At 40.1% G+C, this 17,683-nt stretch overlaps 1 protein-coding gene across 1 annotated transcript in view; it reads left to right on the forward strand.

The window, feature by feature from the left end:
* The first annotated feature begins 1,568 nt into the window (after positions 1-1,568).
* PAXBP1 (PAX3 and PAX7 binding protein 1) overlaps positions 1,569-17,683 on the forward strand; it is a 32,652-nt gene continuing 16,537 nt past the window's right edge. Inside the window, exons 1-8 of the mRNA XM_068963731.1 lie at positions 1,569-1,932; positions 3,432-3,560; positions 7,970-8,146; positions 9,818-10,039; positions 10,883-10,986; positions 11,542-11,759; positions 12,274-12,463; positions 16,058-16,181. Of these exons, the coding sequence (XP_068819832.1) occupies positions 1,569-1,932; positions 3,432-3,560; positions 7,970-8,146; positions 9,818-10,039; positions 10,883-10,986; positions 11,542-11,759; positions 12,274-12,463; positions 16,058-16,181 (1,528 nt within the window). The remainder of the gene's footprint in view (positions 1,933-3,431; positions 3,561-7,969; positions 8,147-9,817; positions 10,040-10,882; positions 10,987-11,541; positions 11,760-12,273; positions 12,464-16,057; positions 16,182-17,683) is intronic.

The following is a 17,683-nucleotide window of genomic DNA, read 5'->3' on the forward strand; positions in this document are numbered from 1 at the left end:
CAACTCTTCGCATGAGGTGGCCAAAGTACTGGAGTTTCAGCTTCAGCATCATTCCTTCCAAAGAAATCCCAGGGCTGGTCTCCTTCAGAATGGACTGGTTGGATCAAGGGACTCTCAGGAGTCTTCTCCAACACCACAGTTCAAAAGAATCAATTCTTTGGTGCTCAGCCTTCTTCACAGTCCAATTCTCACATCCATACATGACTACTGGAAAAACCATAGACTTAACTAGACAACCTTAGTCAGCAAAGTAACACCTCTGCTGTTGAATGTGCTAGGAAGCTATAATGTTAGGTTCATGAATCAAGGTAAATTGGATTTAGTCAAGCAGGAGAGGGTAAGAGTAAACACCAACATTTTAGGAATCAGTGAACTAAAATGGATGGGAATGGGTGCATTTAACTGAGAACTTCTCTGGAGGATCATAAAACTTTTAACATTGCCAGCGAACTGGAAGGTGCCTAGAAATGGATGGGAATACCTCTTGTAACCTTCTGAATTTTGAAACAAGGAAATTCACATATAGGCACATAGGCGAAGGAGAAGGCCCAACATTCGGTGACACAATGAGAAAGTATGTGAGCTCAACTTCACAGTCAAATGTGTCCTTGCCAGTTTAAAGGGTTACCTCTGTGACATACGTCTCAAATGTGTCTCGCTACGTCGTTTTTTCCTACACTTGTTTCTGAAATCAGCCAAGTTGAGGAACTGCTAACAAACTTGGCCTTCTTCTGAAAAGACCAAGGACACTTTTGCTTTCATTGTAACAAAGGGAAAGGTGCTATAAAAAAAAAAAAAAGGCCAAATAACATTTTACCCTATATGACATTCCGTCTTTTACAAAGTGCTCTTAAATCATGAAAGGTGTAGAAATACGAAGTACTAATAAGGTTAGGCATATTAATGTATCACGGCTCAGTAATCTGGCCTAGAGAATTCCATGGACTGTATAGTCCAAGGTGTCGCAGAGTCGGACACGACTGAGCGATCTTCATTTCACTTCACTCAGAAAAAATATCGCTCCCTTGGGATTCCACTTCCAGCTCCTCCCTACTTCCTCCCGCTCCACCTTGGGTCTCCTCCTTCCCTCGCCACTACTTCTCCGCCTTTTCCCCGTCTCCTCCTTCACTATCTGCTCCTCCCGGGGCCTGTCGGGAGGTTTCCTCGCGTGACTACGTCAGTGAGGGAGACGCACTGCAGCTCCCGGGGCTGACTCTGTCTTCTCGTCTCTATGATCCTCTTTGTGACCGGCCGGACGGCGCCGGACTCCCAGAGTTCCGTGCCAATAGTCCTCCGGGCCGACAGGGGGACGCCGCGGGTGGGTCGGCGGGAACAAAACAGAACAAAACTGACGTTCTCGCGAGAGGCGCTGAGTTCTCTCCAATCAGTGATCGCGTGAGCGCCTGCGCGCTCCCCGCGGTGCGCGGTAGCTGGGAAAGGGAAGCGAGGAGCCGGGCTGGACTCCCGGGGAGATCGCGCGTGCGCTGTCGCGAGCTCGGCGCTGCCGGGGCGGCGGAGTTGGGAGCCGGCTGGTGTGTGTGTGAGAGCGCCGTGCGGGACGTGGGGCAATGTTCCGAAAGGCCCGGCGGGTGAACGTGCGCAAGCGGAATGACTCGGAGGAGGAGGAGCGAGAGCGCGATGAGGAGCAGGAGCCCCCGCCGTTGCTGCCGCCGCCGCCTGGCACCGGCGAGGAGCCTGGCCCCGGCCCGGGCCCCGGCGGCGGCGGAGGCGACAGGGCCCCCGCGGGCGAGTCCCTGCTAGGCCCGGGGCCGCCGCCGCCGCCGCCGGCCGCGCTGACCTCGGGGACGGAGGCCGGGGGCTGCCTCCCCGGCGGCGCGGAGCCCGGCAACGGGCTGAAGCCGCGCAAGAGGCCGCGCGAGAACAAAGAGGTGCCGCGGGCCAGCTTGCTCAGCTTCCAGGACGAGGACGAAGGTAAACCGCCCCCCTCGGGGGGCCTCCCGGACCCCAGGATCTCTACCCTAGCTAGACCTCCACCGCGGGTTCCTGCGTTCCCTGGACGCTCCCAGCCTCAGCATCCCCGCCCCGGGAACCGAGTCGCTTCTTCCCGCCGCGACCGGCTGCACGTTTCCCCCCGCCTCCGGCCTTCTGCGCAGGCGGGGGGTGGGGGTGGGGGCTGGGGACGTGTTCCAGCGCCGCCGCCGGCCTTCTCTTAACTACCGCCGCCTCCTCGCCGGCCTCCCGAGCATCCCCTGTTCCGAGGGGCTGGGGACCTAAGATCAGTCATTATGAGTTTTTTTCACCTGGAAATTCAGTGCCTCCTGTCCTGCCTCGTTCCTAGCCGCTGTGTTTTAGGGAGAACCAGACTGCTCTAGTTTTTAGACGGCTCCCTGGACTGCTCTGGGCACGTTCTCCGGGCCTTCGTAGATCACCGTGCCCACGCCTCTTGGCATGCTCGTCCTGGTCAGATATCCTTGACCAGGAAGGCTGAGTGTGTCAGGAGGAGTGCTAGATCTGGAAAGAGAAGCCCGGAGTTGAAGCTCTGGTTCTGAGTCACTTTGGGTCAGCCCTTGGCGATCGCCGATCCTGTTTCCGATCCTGTTTCCCTGTAAAAGCAAATAGGGGTACAAATGTGCGACCTTAACTCGCATTAACATTTGGACCGTGGAAAGAGACGGTGTAATGGTAATTCAAGGCGGTTTATCCAATCTGGTGTGAGGGGCCAGGCTACAGTGGATTTAGATTTCTGATCGTAGAAGAGCCTTCTATCATTTTACTTCCCCAATTGTTGAGTGTATATTTGTATAATCCAGTTAAGTCTATGTTATGAAGAAGTTTAGACTTTTGGAAATCTGACTTGCATCTTGATGCGCAGTGCTTTCTTGTTTCCAGTAATAGGCCGTTTCTGAAGTTTGCCAGGAGTACAGTCACATTTTTGTTTTCGCTGATGTAGGGACAGCTTGGTAAAGTGTTTGCATTCGACTTTTACAGTTTTCAAATCAAAGATGATGGATACGCCATCGAAATTTATTTTTGACAAGTTGATTAGCTCTCAGCTTGGTCTTGAAATAACTGTGTCCGTGTGTGATGGGTATAGAGTTAACTCAGTCTTGACAGCTCTGTAAACTAGCACCTTTTGATTTTGGATATTTTATTTAATATACCTTAAGAATTTGATAATTAAGTGCTTTTTTGAAGATCTCTTTTCCTCTCCTGAAATAAATTATTTAAGAAAGACAGTAGAACACAGAACTTTGTGTAGTTACATGTGTTATGCCTTTAAAAAGTCTCAGATTGGCATTTTATTCCATATTATGAGGTTGATTCAATTTTTGGAAGCCTATTACGGATTTTAAGTAATTTCAAATTATGTAATGATTTGGAATGTTTGAGTATATTTAGAAGAATTCAAAAGTTAAAATGGAAAATATTGTCTGAAAATAGTTGCTACAGATTTTGTTTATTTTTTAAAGAAACTGAAGAAGTTTTCAAAGTGAAGAAATCAAGTTACAGCAAAAAGATAGTAAAATTGCTTAAGAAAGAATATAAAGAAGATCTTGAAAAATCTAAGATTAAGACAGAACTCAACTCATCTGCCGACAGTAAGTACTAATTTGATTCTTTTGAAGTGACAAAATGAAACTCTCACAGGGATTGAATAGATTTGCTGTATATATAGTGAACTTGTTTGCTTGATTCTGTCAGTGTCAAGGGCTCAAGTTGAGAATGATGCAGTTTTATTTAATTCCAACATGACTGCATTGTGAATGCATTATTTAAAAAGACAGAACCATTGCCACTGGCGTGTTTCTGCTGCAGTGACTAAATTCTTCCAGTTTTCTGACTAGTGCTGCGAGTGCTGTTGGACAGAGAGGTTTCCCACTTAAACCTGAGACACAGTTTGTTTCTTTTTGAAGGAGTACTGTGCAAATTCCTGTACTTGTATTCTGTACTTGTGTTTTGTAGAGACAAGTTTTGGGTTCGTTTGGTTTTATTTACACAGTCATTTTAATTCGTCGAGAGCTTTTAGGAACCCCCTAAGTCTAAGGTTGATAATGTTCCCATTTAGCAGCCTTATCAGATACATGAATGCACACTCCTGGGTGTGTGGCACCTGTCTACATTGTACAAAACATCTCTTATGTCCTCTCACAACCTAAGTTAAACTTTTAAGCGTTTATTTGTCCTTAGGAAAGTGATTTCATGATAATACGCTGTGGTCTAGTTATTCTCATGCAAATGTTTTAGGGAGATCTTTTTATTTTGTGAAATTAAAGATAGAATTATTATTGCCCAGTTCTCCACTATAGGCTTGATGTGGGAATGTATGTCATTATATCTCAAGTTTGCAATCTGATTTTGGAGACAGCATCACTTCAGTGTATAACTGGATCCCGAATTTGGCAAAATGTCTAGTGAGTGACTAAAGCTTAACTACACTTTTCTTTTTAGAGATGGGTGAAGGAATGCTTCATAGATAAAGTGGAATTTGAAGCTGGTTTTTGATCTTTTAAATTGCAGAGAAAATAGGGGAGGTGTGGGGCTATTATCAGAGACTTGCTGTTTTGGAAAAGAGCAAGTACATGTGACAGGCTGAATAGATGATTTGTGGGGGATTCAGAGGTTTAAGGTGAAAGGTACGTTGCTGACAGATTGTGAAGGATGTTTAGTATCTAGTATGGGGTTTAGAGTTGCCATTTCAGGGACCTGCCAGGATGGTGACATGATAAATGACTTTTGAAATCTTAACCTGGTGTTAGCATGCAGCATGGATTGGCACAAGGCAATATTAGAGGCCTAAAGAAGTTTAAATGCAAGGGCCAGCTTTAATCCAGTAATAGTGGGTTTAAAAAGGTCTTAGTTGAGCAAGACTGAGGTTTTTCCTGACTCAGTGGGAAATTCTAGATGAATTTAAAATGTTTGCTGTGGTTGTGGGGAAAGAAATAGAAAAAGATTATTTGAGAAGTATTCCAAGGGAAGAATTGGTAGACATAATGTATGTTTCAGCTATTAGATCTAAAAGAAATAGATTTGAGCTTTTGTGCCAGGTGACTGAGAGGATAATTGTGTGTGATATACAGAAATAGGGAATGCAGGTGGGAGGAGGAGTATTTTTAGGGGAACTGATTATTTTGGAGTCTAGGAAGCTGCTTCAGTTTTTCCAAATCTCTTAAGAACCAACTGTGTATGATGAAGTTGAAGAAAGCTCAGGAAAAGTGAGAACTGAGAAAAGACCATTTACTGCTGGGTTTAAAAATTGAAGCAGGTGCAGAGTTTATGTGGCCACCTTGTTTTCATATTAACTGATTTCCTACTTAGCAGATAACTCAATTAATGTCCTCCCCAAAGGTAGAGCCTCTGTGTTATAGGTAGCTGTTCCTGTTTCACTAATCAGCTCACAGTCCCAAACTTTTCCTACCCCAACGCTGCTTAGATAGGCAGAGGTGCATTAACTGGAAAACAAGGGTAGAAACAACTTAGAAAACCTACCTTTGGGATATTCCAAATTGATGAGTTCACCTTTGAACTTGAATTTAAGTAGAAATAGCCAGTGAATAGTTGGAGATGAAGATTTTGTTTTGGTGTTGATTGAGGTGATAATTGAAGCCAGGGGTAAATGGAATCGAGGCTGCAGCATAAAGGGAATATTCCTGAGGACCAAAGACCTCACCTGTAATAAGCATACACATGGAGAGGACGGTTTACTCAGGAGATACAAAGAGTCATAAAGTCCAAAGGAGAACAGATAGGAAAGTTTCAAGATGATGAGTGTTGATGAGTGTCAGTTGTATGAAATAGTATCAGGAAGGGCAGGAAAAGGAAGGGCTGTTGGTGTGGTGGCTGGGTTTTGGGGGGGCGGGCAGAGGGCGGCATCTGGCAAAAGAGACTAATTTAACTTGCCAAGCTCTGCCTGTTTAGAGGAAGGAGCATGTTTTGCTCAATTGCTCAATGATACTGTATCAGTTAGCTGTGGCTACAGCCTCTGGTTTAGTTGGTAAACTTGGAATGGGAGATATCAAAGGCTGTTTGCCAAGGTCGAGTCTGGCAAACTGGTGAGGAAGTGGGAGGTAGCAGGTCCACACGGCTGCTTTGGAACATTTGGCAGAGAGAGCAGATGACAGTAGCTAGAGAAATAGTTGGGATCGTGTCGAAGTTCTTTTGCTAAAGAGAAGCCTGTGTCTCTTTGTAGACAGAATAGAGGAGATGGAGAACGTGCCCACAGTCAGAGTAGAATATGTGTGGCGTCAGGTTTCCTAAAGTAGCGAAGACACTGAGGCTCAAGAGGAGCCTCAGAAAAGGTTATTCAGTGTCTCTTTTTATAAAGCTGTCTGGAAGGATAATACAAGACTAACAAAAATTCATCTGTCACCATGTTCTGGACTTTGTATTTGCTCTGTCACAAGCAAATAACTTATGAACTTATTGCAACACTGAGTCTTTTAAAGTCTGCAGAAATCATCTGGGCATATTGGATCAAGTAAACCTTTTCGCAGTTCTGTTTTGTCTGTTAAAAGCCATTGATTTAGTGTTAATTGAGAGCAAAAGCAAACGGGTAGTTCTTGACTCCCGGTATCTTTATGCATCTGATAAAGTGAGTTTTAAAATCTCAGCCTCAGAATGCACTTCAGAGGGAGTCTGTGGCAATGAGGTAGAGTGGTGAATTAAAAAAATTTAAGAGATCTGAAGCAGAGTGACCTAAATCTTCTAAGTAAAGTTGTGCGGTAGAGGGTGAGGGGGGTAGGATCTTATCCCCAGGATTCTTCTTTAAGGGAGTAGGAGATGTAGGAGATGGTTTGAGAACTTTTGAAGCAGTTTTGGGGAGGGGCACATGCTAGGGAAACAACAGAAGGGTATCTTTCATATTTAGAATGAACTTTTTGTTTCACTCTTTCATTATATTCTTGGTGCCTCGTGTGTGCATTGCCAGGTTCAGTGATTGAGGGTGGAAAATGCCTGTTTTTCTGCATTTTGCCTGGGATGGAAGGTGTAATAGGACTATTTAGTTATAAGTGAAATAAACCATTTGGTATAAACCAGTGTGACAGTGGTGCCACCTGGAAGCCTGTGGCAGGAAAGGAGTCTTGAAGCTGGCCTCCGGAATGGCCTGCAGAAGAGAGAGCTCTCTTCCCTGCCCTTGTGATGGAGTGTAGCGACGCCACAGCTCCATTCCTGGTTTGCATGCGGTGGTTTTTAGTGCTAACTAGTTTCTAACTTGTCTCTGTCCCAGTTTCAGGTTGCCAGAAAAATCAGGTTTAGTCACAAACCCACTGTTTCAAACATTCAGTCATGGCAACAGCATCAGGGGTTTACACAGTGTAACTGTGACTTTTGGGTCTCCACCCTTCAGATGATGGTTATAACCTAAGATGATATCCCATAAAGTGTTCATTACAGAGAAGTTTCTATCTTGTTCTTGATAGAAAGCTGCCTCAAATGGGCTTCCCTGGTGATTCAGACGTTAAAGAATCTGCAATGCAGGAGACCCAGGTTTGATCCCTGGATCCGGAAGATCCCCTGGAGAAGGAAATGGCAACCCACTCCAGTATTCTTGCCTGGAGAATCTCATGGACAGAGGAGCCTCGGGAGCTGTAGTCCATGGGGGTCTCACAGAGTTGGACATGACTGAGAGACTAACACAAATGGATTTAGAGTTTAATGAAATACTGACATATAAAGTGAAATAATGCTTCCAAGAGGTGAGAACAGTTACCTATGAGAGTTTAGAGGAAGAAGTTAGTTTTGGTAAAGTGGTAAAATGTCAGTAAAATTAACTAAAGGTAGGGATTGGGCAGGGCCCCATGCATCCCGCTGTCCCCTGTATTGTTTCTGCCTTCTGCTTGTCTGCTGTGATCATTTCACATGTCAGTAGTTTGAGTATCTTTATAAACAATTGGAATAGTTGATGCTTTAATGAATTGAACCCATAATTGCATTAAAAGTACCTCCTTAATATATGGATTTTGTTTTAGATATGTTGTTCTATTTATTTATTTATTTTTCAAAAATGTAGACGAACCACCTTTGGACAAAGCAGGTCATGTTAAGGACGCCAGTCTAGAAGATGGAGTTATCATCAGTGAACACGGGGAAGATGAAATGGATATGGAAAGTGAAAAGGAGGAAGAAAAGCCAAAGGCTGGTGGAGCCTTTTCAAATGCTTTATCTTCTTTAAATGTTCTCCGTCCAGGTACGTACTTGCAGATGTTCCTCAGAACTGAAGTGATCCCTCAGGAATGAGCCCTCTGTAATGATGGTCGTTAAGGAAGGAGTTAGCTAAGTGGTGTTTCTTACGACATCTGTTCCTTTTACAAATACAGAATGAAGGAGAATTAGAAACTTCCCAAGTTCTTTCTCAGACAGGCAGTTTTATTATCAAAACAAACGAGGGGTTCAGGTAAATGGATAAATAGTACAAAAGTCCTTTTTTTAAAAAAAATGTATTTCAGACTAAGATTTTAACTTTTTCAAGAACTGCTACCAAAAACAAAACTGCTGCTAGCTTTATAGTCAGGGTTGTTTTTTTTTTAACATTTTAATGGAAATAGTTCTCAGATCTATTCACTGGTTAATCAGCTTTTGAATAAATACTTAGTCACCAGATTTAAATTATGAAGAGTAACCATTTAACTCATTATAAAATTTAAAAATGTTTACTCTGTGGGAACTCCTTAGAGCTTTCACTGCTATGACCGAGGTTTGATCACTGGTCTGGAAACTTCCACAAGCCGTGTAAAACAGCCAAGAAAATGATAATAATTTTTTTTTTAGGTCAAAATGTTTGCTCTGAGTTTGTAAAGTTGTGAAAAATTACATGCATAGATCTAATAGCATTCTGATTGGTACAGTCTTTATGGGAAGCTGCTTGACATTATGAATCAGGAGATTTCAGATGTTCTTACTCTTTGACCTGTAATTCCATAGCTATAAATATATCCCACGGAAATAATGTTTTTATTGTAGCATTAACTGCAATGAGAAACATTTAGAAAAAAATGTCTAGTAAGAGAGGAATAGCTTAGTTAAGTTACGGCGCGTTTACATGAGGAGATATCCTGTGAGTGAGTGAAGTTGCTCAGTTGTGTCCGACTCATTGCGACCCCATGGACTGTAGCCTACAAGGCTCCTCTGTCCTGTGAATTTTCCAGGCAACAGTACTGGAGTGGGTTACCATTTTCCTATCCCATAGCTACTTAAATAACAAATTCGAAAAATAGCAAGGCATTAATTTTTACTGTAGGTGAAAGTGTTAATTAATTTGATTATGTAGTAGATTATGCTTTATCTATTGAATGTTGTAAACCACTAAAAATTGTTTATGCAAAACAACACCAGGGAAAAGCTTACATTTTAATATGAAGAAAAGTTAGATGCAGGATTATATATTCAATGTGTTTTCAGGTGAACTGAAAGCTATCTGCAGGTGAAATACACTCTAAATCTAATAGTGTGTTTTAGGGTCGTGAGGTGTAGATCCCTTTTTTGTTTTGTTCTCCAGTTCAGTGATAAATATGACTTTATTATTTTTGTTTATTTCTTAAAAATGAAATATAAAACCCATTAAAATAAAACTGTTTTCATGAATTTTGCCCTCCCTGCCTTCTTGTGTATATTGCCATTGTATATATTGCTTTGTTTCCTTAGCTTCTTTCAGTTTCTGTTTAAACTAAGTTAAAAAAAATGAACCAGTCATACGGCAGGCAGAGTTTGGAGAGAGGGGCGGAGATGCCAGCAAGGGATGTTAGAACATCATTTATGCATGGCTGTCTTGGAGAGATTCTTTTATCTTTCATAGTTTCAAGAAAATAGAACCTTTCTTCCTAATGTGGCATGGGTTCTAATCCTTACTGTTTGTTTCCAGGAGAAATTCCAGATGCAGCTTTTATACATGCGGCAAGGAAAAAACGTCAGATGGCCCGGGAATTGGGAGATTTCACTCCTCATGATAGTGAGCCTGGGAAAGGCCGTCTTGTTAGAGAAGATGAGAACGATGCCAGCGATGATGAAGATGATGATGAGAAACGCCGCATAGTTTTTTCTGTGAAAGAAAAGTCACAGAGACAGAAAATTGCAGAGGAAATAGGTAACTTTATTTAGTGCAATAGTAAGCCTGTTATTAAATTTTATTTGATACTACAATCAAGCAAAATGTATCTATATTTATTTAAACTATGTTTAATGTTGAAGAGTCCCTCATAGCTCAGTTGGTAAAGAACTTGCCTGCAATGCAGGAGACCCTGGTTTGATCCCCTGGAGAAGGGATAGGCTACCCACTCCAGTATTCTTGGGCTTCCCTGGTGGCTCAGCTGGTAAAGGATCCGTCTGCAATGCAGGAGACCTGGGTTCAGTCCCTGGGTTGGGAAGATCCCTTGAAGAAGGGAAAGGCCACCCACTCCAGTATTCTGGCCTGGAGAATTCCATGGTTCATGGGGTTGCAAAGTGTCGAAGACAACTGAGCGACTTTCACTTCACTTTCAATGCTGGAGAACTGTTCTTGCTTGGATATTAGGTGTCTTACTGGAATTTTTGGGGAAATGTAGCATGATTTTGATAGCTAATGTTTATTGAGGACTGTGTGACGGGTATTGTGCTAAGCACCCAACATGTTATAAATACATTTAATTGGTTCTTCGTTCTGAGGAGGCATTTGGTTTCATTCTTCTCTTTGTTGAATTGATGTCAAACTAACAGAGTTTAGGAAGCCTATCTAAGGTTTTAACTGTTGATACTGCCTCTTGCTTAAGGGATAACTGTGCATTAAGACAAGTAAAGCAGAAGGGTCAAATACGAGAGATCATAACAGACACTTTAATTTTATTAAGTTTGAGTTCACGCCAATATTCTTGCTTGATTTTGTGAAATATCAGGGTAGCATCTCTTCCCTTGCTGTTTTTTGGACTTATTTTCTCCCTGCTTACGGCCATAGGTATCGAGGGGAGTGATGATGACGCTCTAGTAACTGGGGAGCAGGATGAAGAGCTCAGCCGATGGGAACAGGAGCAGATAAGGAAAGGAATCAATATCCCGCAGGTGAGAGCTAAACAGCTAAGCTTCAAACCTGAAAAGGTGAATAAGGATTTCTAGCTTATTTTGTTGAAGTAAAAAACACATTGCCAAAAAAGAAAAAACTGTCTACTGTATAGATTAAATGTTTCTTTCTTGTACAACTTTTTTTTTCTGACTTTAAAAATTATTTTGTAGAAGATGGATTTCTCAGTAGTGCAAAAATCTTACTGTAAATGAAAAACATCTTCCAAAGTAGTTATAACAACTTGTTCTATAGAAGTAAGTAGTTCAGTGGAAATGTCACACAAAGTTTCTTTTTGTTAGTGTTTTGACACAATTTAATGTCCCTCCTAACTCAAAACCTGTTCATTATTGTTTTCCTGAAAGTTATTGGAAATGAATCCAGTAATCCCATAAGAGAAATTTCATCTAGCCCTACTTTTGATTTTGAGAAGCTCTGCAATTACTTACTTTAATTACATACTGTTTAAAAAAGTGGATTTATTATTTCCTGTTAGTTTTTTATTCTTTTTGTAGTTTCAGCTACTGGTTTTAATATATATCCCATTTCTCATCTAGGTTCAAGCAAGTCAGCCCACGGAAGTGAACATGTACTACCCGAACACCTACCAGACAATGCCTTATGGTTCATCCTATGGCATTCCATATAGTTATTCAGCCTATGGATCATCTGATGCCAAATCTCAAAAAACAGATAATACAGTCCCTTTCAAAACTCCCAGTAATGAGATGACTCCCGTTACTATTGATTTGGTAAAGAAACAGCTTAAAGACAGGTAGGGCAGATCAGCTTCTTAAAGACCTGTCTTCTAGCTTTCCGTTCCCTCAGGCAACATGTAGTCTGGGGTAGCAGATACAGAATATCAGCAAAGAAGATTGACTGGCCTATCTTCAAAATCTGACCAGAAGATGACTTCATACTTTGTTCTGCTACCTACTTGGATTCCTTCTGTGGAAGCCTCGAAGTTTCTTTTTTTAAATACCACTCCATGATCTGGTTGAAGACAGTTCTCAGTTTTCTCCTCTTGGACTCTGAAAAAAATGTAGTCAAGATATGGGGGGAAAGGCAAAACAGTGAGATTTTGGTTAGCCCACCGAATAACTTTATATAAGAAGTCTGTAGACTGCCGTTTTCTTGAGCAAAGCAGGAGTGCAGATGAAAAGATCTACTCCAAGCATTTTTATATTCTAATAGTGGAACGAAATGCATTATTAGAAATATTGCAAGTGTCCCGACAGCATAGACTTGCGGATGTAAATGTGTTATGTTTATCCTCTTCTGTTCTTAAGGTTGGACTCCATGAAAGAACTGCACAAAGCAAACCGACAGCAGCACGAGAAACACCTGCAGAGCCGAGCGGACTCCACCAGGGCCATTGAGAGACTAGAAGGGTCTTCTGGGGGTATTGGTGAACGGTATAGATTTTTGCAAGAAATGCGAGGGTATGTCCAAGACTTGCTTGAGTGTTTCAGTGAAAAGGTAAGAATGCAAAAATATTAATCTCTTTGAATAAGGCAAAACTTAGGGAGGTCTAGATTTTTATATTTCTCAGAGAATATCCACTGACTTTAGCTTTAGAAGTGATGAAAAGTCATGCTTCATTTTCTCTACTTCATTAGCAGCATTCTGTCTTAGGGGCAGTTTAGTGCCTTTGTTGAAAACAAAAAAGATAATTCAAAGCACATTTAAAGACTTTGGCAGATCCTGTCCTCGGTTATTAGAATATGAGACTCATGATGAAATTTTCTTTCTTACAGTTCAGATCTGAACTTACGTTTAAACTGTTTCTATAAGTAATTCCAAATATGTATAGCATAAAGTTGCAAAATTTTATTAGTTTTTCTTTTTTATTCTAGATAAAGTTTATTGCCATTGCTAGTAATAGTTTTCATCTGAATAAGCCTGTGCTTTATCCATTTCAGAAACCATTCATTGACCATAATTTGTTTTAAGGTCTCATTTCCAAGTTTTTTTCTTTTCGGTATGATAGTCAGTTGGCAGTTATTTGCATTCTGTTGTACCATTTGTTTGCATTTTTGTTAGCTGCACACAGAATTCTCTTTCAAGCAACTTTTAATTGATTTTTCTTTAAGACAAATCTATTGTTTGATGCACTGGTTAAAAAAGGCATTTGTGGACTTCACAGCCTTGCCTTTCAAAAGAATTAAAATTATACTACTTTTGAGTATCCTGTCTCTAAACTTTCATGGGATACAGGATTAGAAGGCACCTTCTCTCTTATCCTTGGCCATATGGATTAGCATAGGATTTGTAGGCATATAGCATATTTAAATGAGTATTTTAACTTTTTATTACCTCTTGATCAGTATCTTAAGGCCAAAGACTGGCTAAAGAACAGTGCCAAACTCTGTCTTCCTAATGAGCCTTAGTGATTCCAGCCAGTCTGGTCAGATCCATGAAGTCTTCTCTGGAGGATTTGTGTTCTTGTCCTGATCATCTGATATCTGGAGAAGCAGCTACATTCTGAGCTGTAATTGCTCTTATGGCAGGTCTGTGGCTTAGGGTGATAAGTACCAGGGTGAGAAGGAAATACAAGTTCGATTCTGTGCCGAGGAGCTTGAGTTAAGGGGAAGTGGACAGAAATATCAGAGCTGGCAGTGTGTCCTACTAACAAAGCCCTTGTGAACCCAGGGGGCATGGTGGTGGGAGCTGGCCCAGGAAGCTTTTGTGACTAGAGAAGGGATCTTTGTCTTAAACCATACTTTGTAAGTGAAATTTGTCCCTGTGGAGTTTTTCTTGGAAATATCTCGGTCTTTGCTTTGCAACTTACTTGAGTAAACTTACACACTGTGATTGCAAACTGAGCCCTTAAAAAAATATTGACAGTAATACGATCAACTAGATTGTACCACTCTTGAGTTAGAGACTAGCAGAGTATCTAGCTCATATTGTTTTCAGTTGCTTATTATCTTGAAAACATTTAGCAGTATGCTTTCTCTATCCTGGTTACTCTATTTCTAGGGAAGTATACCTCAGACTGTGCTGAGGTTTTTACAGAGTCACTTAGGTAAATGTTTTTGAAGCAGATCTTAAACCATATCTGTTATATAGTGGCTACATTTTAATTAAAAGAGAAGTAGGTAATTCCCTTTTGAAGATAACTTTTATTTCGTTTTGACATTTCCATATCCATTTGATTTTATGGAGCCTGCTGCTAAGTTAATAATGTCATAAATTGTCATTCTGGAAATACTGAGGAATAATTGGATAGATTTGAGTGCTCATTTCAGTTATAAAAATACTGTGTCAGGGTAAGACCATAAAAAGATAAGCTTTCTTTTGTTTTTATCTCTTTCATTATAAAGGTTTAAGTGATTTCGAGCTTAGATTTCTATTTTTGCAGATTATTTTAACTTTCCATTGTTTTGTTTTCCTGGAGTCATCTTCCTTGTTGTGTTCTTTGCCTTAAATTTGGTCTTGAAATAATGGTAGTCAGTAGCAGTTTTGAGTTTGGAGAGGGTAAAGAAATTGTCATGGTGCACTCTTGTAATAAATCATAAATCAATATTGTTAAGAAACATGCAAGAGAGGTGAAAATGTGCTTTAGGACTTTTATTCTCAGAATTTTCTCAGGGCTTTGTTAAAAGGCATTTTAATTACCTAAACAAAAATTACATTATCAGAATTTTAACTGTGAGTTGAATAATTAAGTTTCTGTCTGATGCAGCCTCAGGCAGTAAGAAGAGTGTTAATAACCTCCAGGACTAAAGGAGTGCATTGTAGGCCCATGGGTTCATTTGTCCTTAGTCCTGTACGGTTTGCAAAAAATGAGGGGGTGGGTGAGTGTGAGTCACAATAATATGACAATAATTGCTTGAAAAATGGATTATGGTTAATCTTCGAGTTAGAGTCTGTGGGCTCAGCTGATATCAAGGTCTGGGGATGCTGTTTCCCGTGGTGTAGCATATGAAAGAATGAAATAACTGCATCAGTTTGACATTTCTGTGAACATTTGTTGCTTTTGCAATGGAATCATTCAAGTGTATGAAATTGCTTTTATTCCACCTGCTTCTTTTTATTTTCCATTTGCAGTCTGTTCAGTTCAGGAAGCTGCTATAACACTTGGTGCCAGTGTTGCCCAACTCTAAATAGTGTGTTTTTTTATTCGCACTAACCATCAGGAAACTAGAATTTCTGGTTTCCTCAGGTATGTCTAGTGGTTGTTAGTGTTTTGTGAAAGTTTCATAGCATTTGATTATATAGCATAAGGTATTTATAAAAAGAGGATGTTTTCTGGTTTTTCCTTTTAAGTTAGGTCTCATTCCATAAGCTTTTTGTATTCTGTATGAACCAGTTGAATGCTTAGCTGTGGCTGTTAACCTGGAAAAACCTGTTGATTTTGTAAAGCAACAATTCATGCAAGCAATTTTATTTTATTTAAAAATATGGAAAAAATTAAATATTTGATGGGAAGAGAAGAACTTTCTCAGTTGCAAATAGATTGATTTTTAAGACAGGTTAATGATAGCTAGAAATTTTATTCACTTTATTAATATAAATGAATGCAGTTCACATTTTAAATGTGTAATAGCCAAAAAGTAGTATCACATTATTGTAAAGTACTTGGTCTTTGTGAATGATAGAGCAATTTAAATGTCAAAAATTGGGCAGTTAGCAAACTCTTTACCTACTCAGAGCCATTGTTTTGGTCTTGCACAGCAATATTAGTTTATTTTAAGCTGCAAAAATTGCAAGGTAGATCATGCTGCTAGAACACTAAAAATGGACTTTCACGTACTTTAAAAGAAAAGCACTAAAATTTCTGACATTTCTTTACTCACTCTCTTTACTGTTGTTAAAGTGTTTAAGTTTCCTAACTAAACTTTTGCTCCAACAACTAGGCACTGGACATTATAGTTCCATATACGGAATAAAAGAAGAAGTGTTACTTCCCAGACGTCGTAAAACTGAATTACTGTTTGTATTTCATTGGGAATTCATGATTATTCTGTCCAGAGGGTACTCCTTCAGAAATCCGGAAATAATATGGAACCCGCAAGTAAATAAGCATCTGAGGAGTTTGGTGTTACGGAGTGTGTTGTATTTTTACAGGTGCCACTGATTAATGAACTTGAATCAGCAATACATCAGCTGTACAAACAGCGAGCTTCCCGCCTTGTCCAAAGACGACAAGATGATATTAAAGATGAATCTTCGGAGTTTTCAAGCCATTCAAGTCAGTCCATCTTGAAGGTTTTTATTATTCATTAAACAACCTTGTTTACTTAGTGCATCCTAATTGAAACGTAGACATCTCAGGGCATTTTTTTTTGTTTTTTGTTTTTTTTTAAAGAAACGCGTTTCCTTGCTCTTGTGTCAGGTAGATCTAAAATTATTAATAGCATGTGCTTGGATTGTGTTTAAGAAAATACAGCTTCACAAAGGAGTGTAAATCATGTACTAATATTCTGTCTTATTCTTCTTTGGGCATATTTTTTCATTCTTCAAAGTACAGTAAAGGACATCATCAGTATTTTATCTTAAAACCAGTATCCACTTGTCCTTAAGTGATTTTTTCCCCCCATTTTAACATCTATACAAATGCTAACACAAATGCTGTTGTTGATCATAACCAAGGTTTTGAGTTAGGGGCTGGAAAATTTTGGATGGTAAGAGGGTTTTGTTACATAAGAAATGATACAATTCCAAGATTAGGGGAGTTTTGAGCTTCATCCCTTGCATAAAGCAAAATTTTTTGTATTGAATTTTTTTTTTTTCCTAGTTTGCCTTATATAACTAGGTTTTTTGTTTTTTGGGTTTTTTTTAGTAAGTCAATTGATGCCAACACTTCTTGAAATTTTAGTGTAAAAATCTGGAAATTTAAAATTTACATTCCTTTCATTATGATGTGGGTTATGGAAGAGCAAAATGAATTAGAAACCTCTTAATAAGAGTTTAGCTGAAACTCTGTAGCCAGACATATTAAAAAACGTTTTAATTCCACTTTTTCATTGCCCTCTATATTCTTGAGTACTGTAATAGGAATTTTCCTATGTTGGATTTCTCCTGGCTTTTTTTGTCATCTCTTTGGTCCCTGTGTCAGCAGTTCTTAAATGGATGTATACATCAGAATTACCCATGATGTTAATTTAAAATGCAGATTTCTTGGTCCTGTCTCCAGAAATTCTTGCCAGGTCTTGGATGGTGTCCAGTAATCTGCATGTTAAACAGCCCCTCCAGGTGTTCCAAGTGCAAAGTGCCCTGTCCTTATTCTTTCTGAAAACAATGCTTTGTCATATAGTGTGTCCTCTAAATTAGAGAGACATTGAATCCCTGGAAAGCATTCTCCTGTGTGCCGAATGGGTTTTGGAGCATCAAAAAGAGATGGTGACATGGCCCTCAGATGAGTCAGACTCAGAGTAAGCCATGTGAATGGCTTTGACCTTCTGTTTTTGCCATACACATTTAAATTTGGATTAGTGCCATTTGGGGCACCTAAATAACTAATGCATGCCTCTCAGATCACTTTTGATCCAGACAGAACCAGATTTCTGGGGCAGATTGCAGGTAATCATTATATCTATGATGGGAAGTAATTTCCTTTTAAGTTAAATGGTTGTGTGAGCTTTGCATTTCATCAAATACCTTTTCCTAGCTATAATCTGTTCTTTATAATTTGGAGGTATTTACTTACATGGAATTCAGAGTAAGGGTTGAATGATGGGTGTTAATTATCAA

The sequence above is a fragment of the Capricornis sumatraensis genome, chromosome 1, assembly GCF_032405125.1.
Source record: "Capricornis sumatraensis isolate serow.1 chromosome 1, serow.2, whole genome shotgun sequence".
Classification (NCBI taxonomy): domain Eukaryota; kingdom Metazoa; phylum Chordata; class Mammalia; order Artiodactyla; family Bovidae; genus Capricornis; species Capricornis sumatraensis.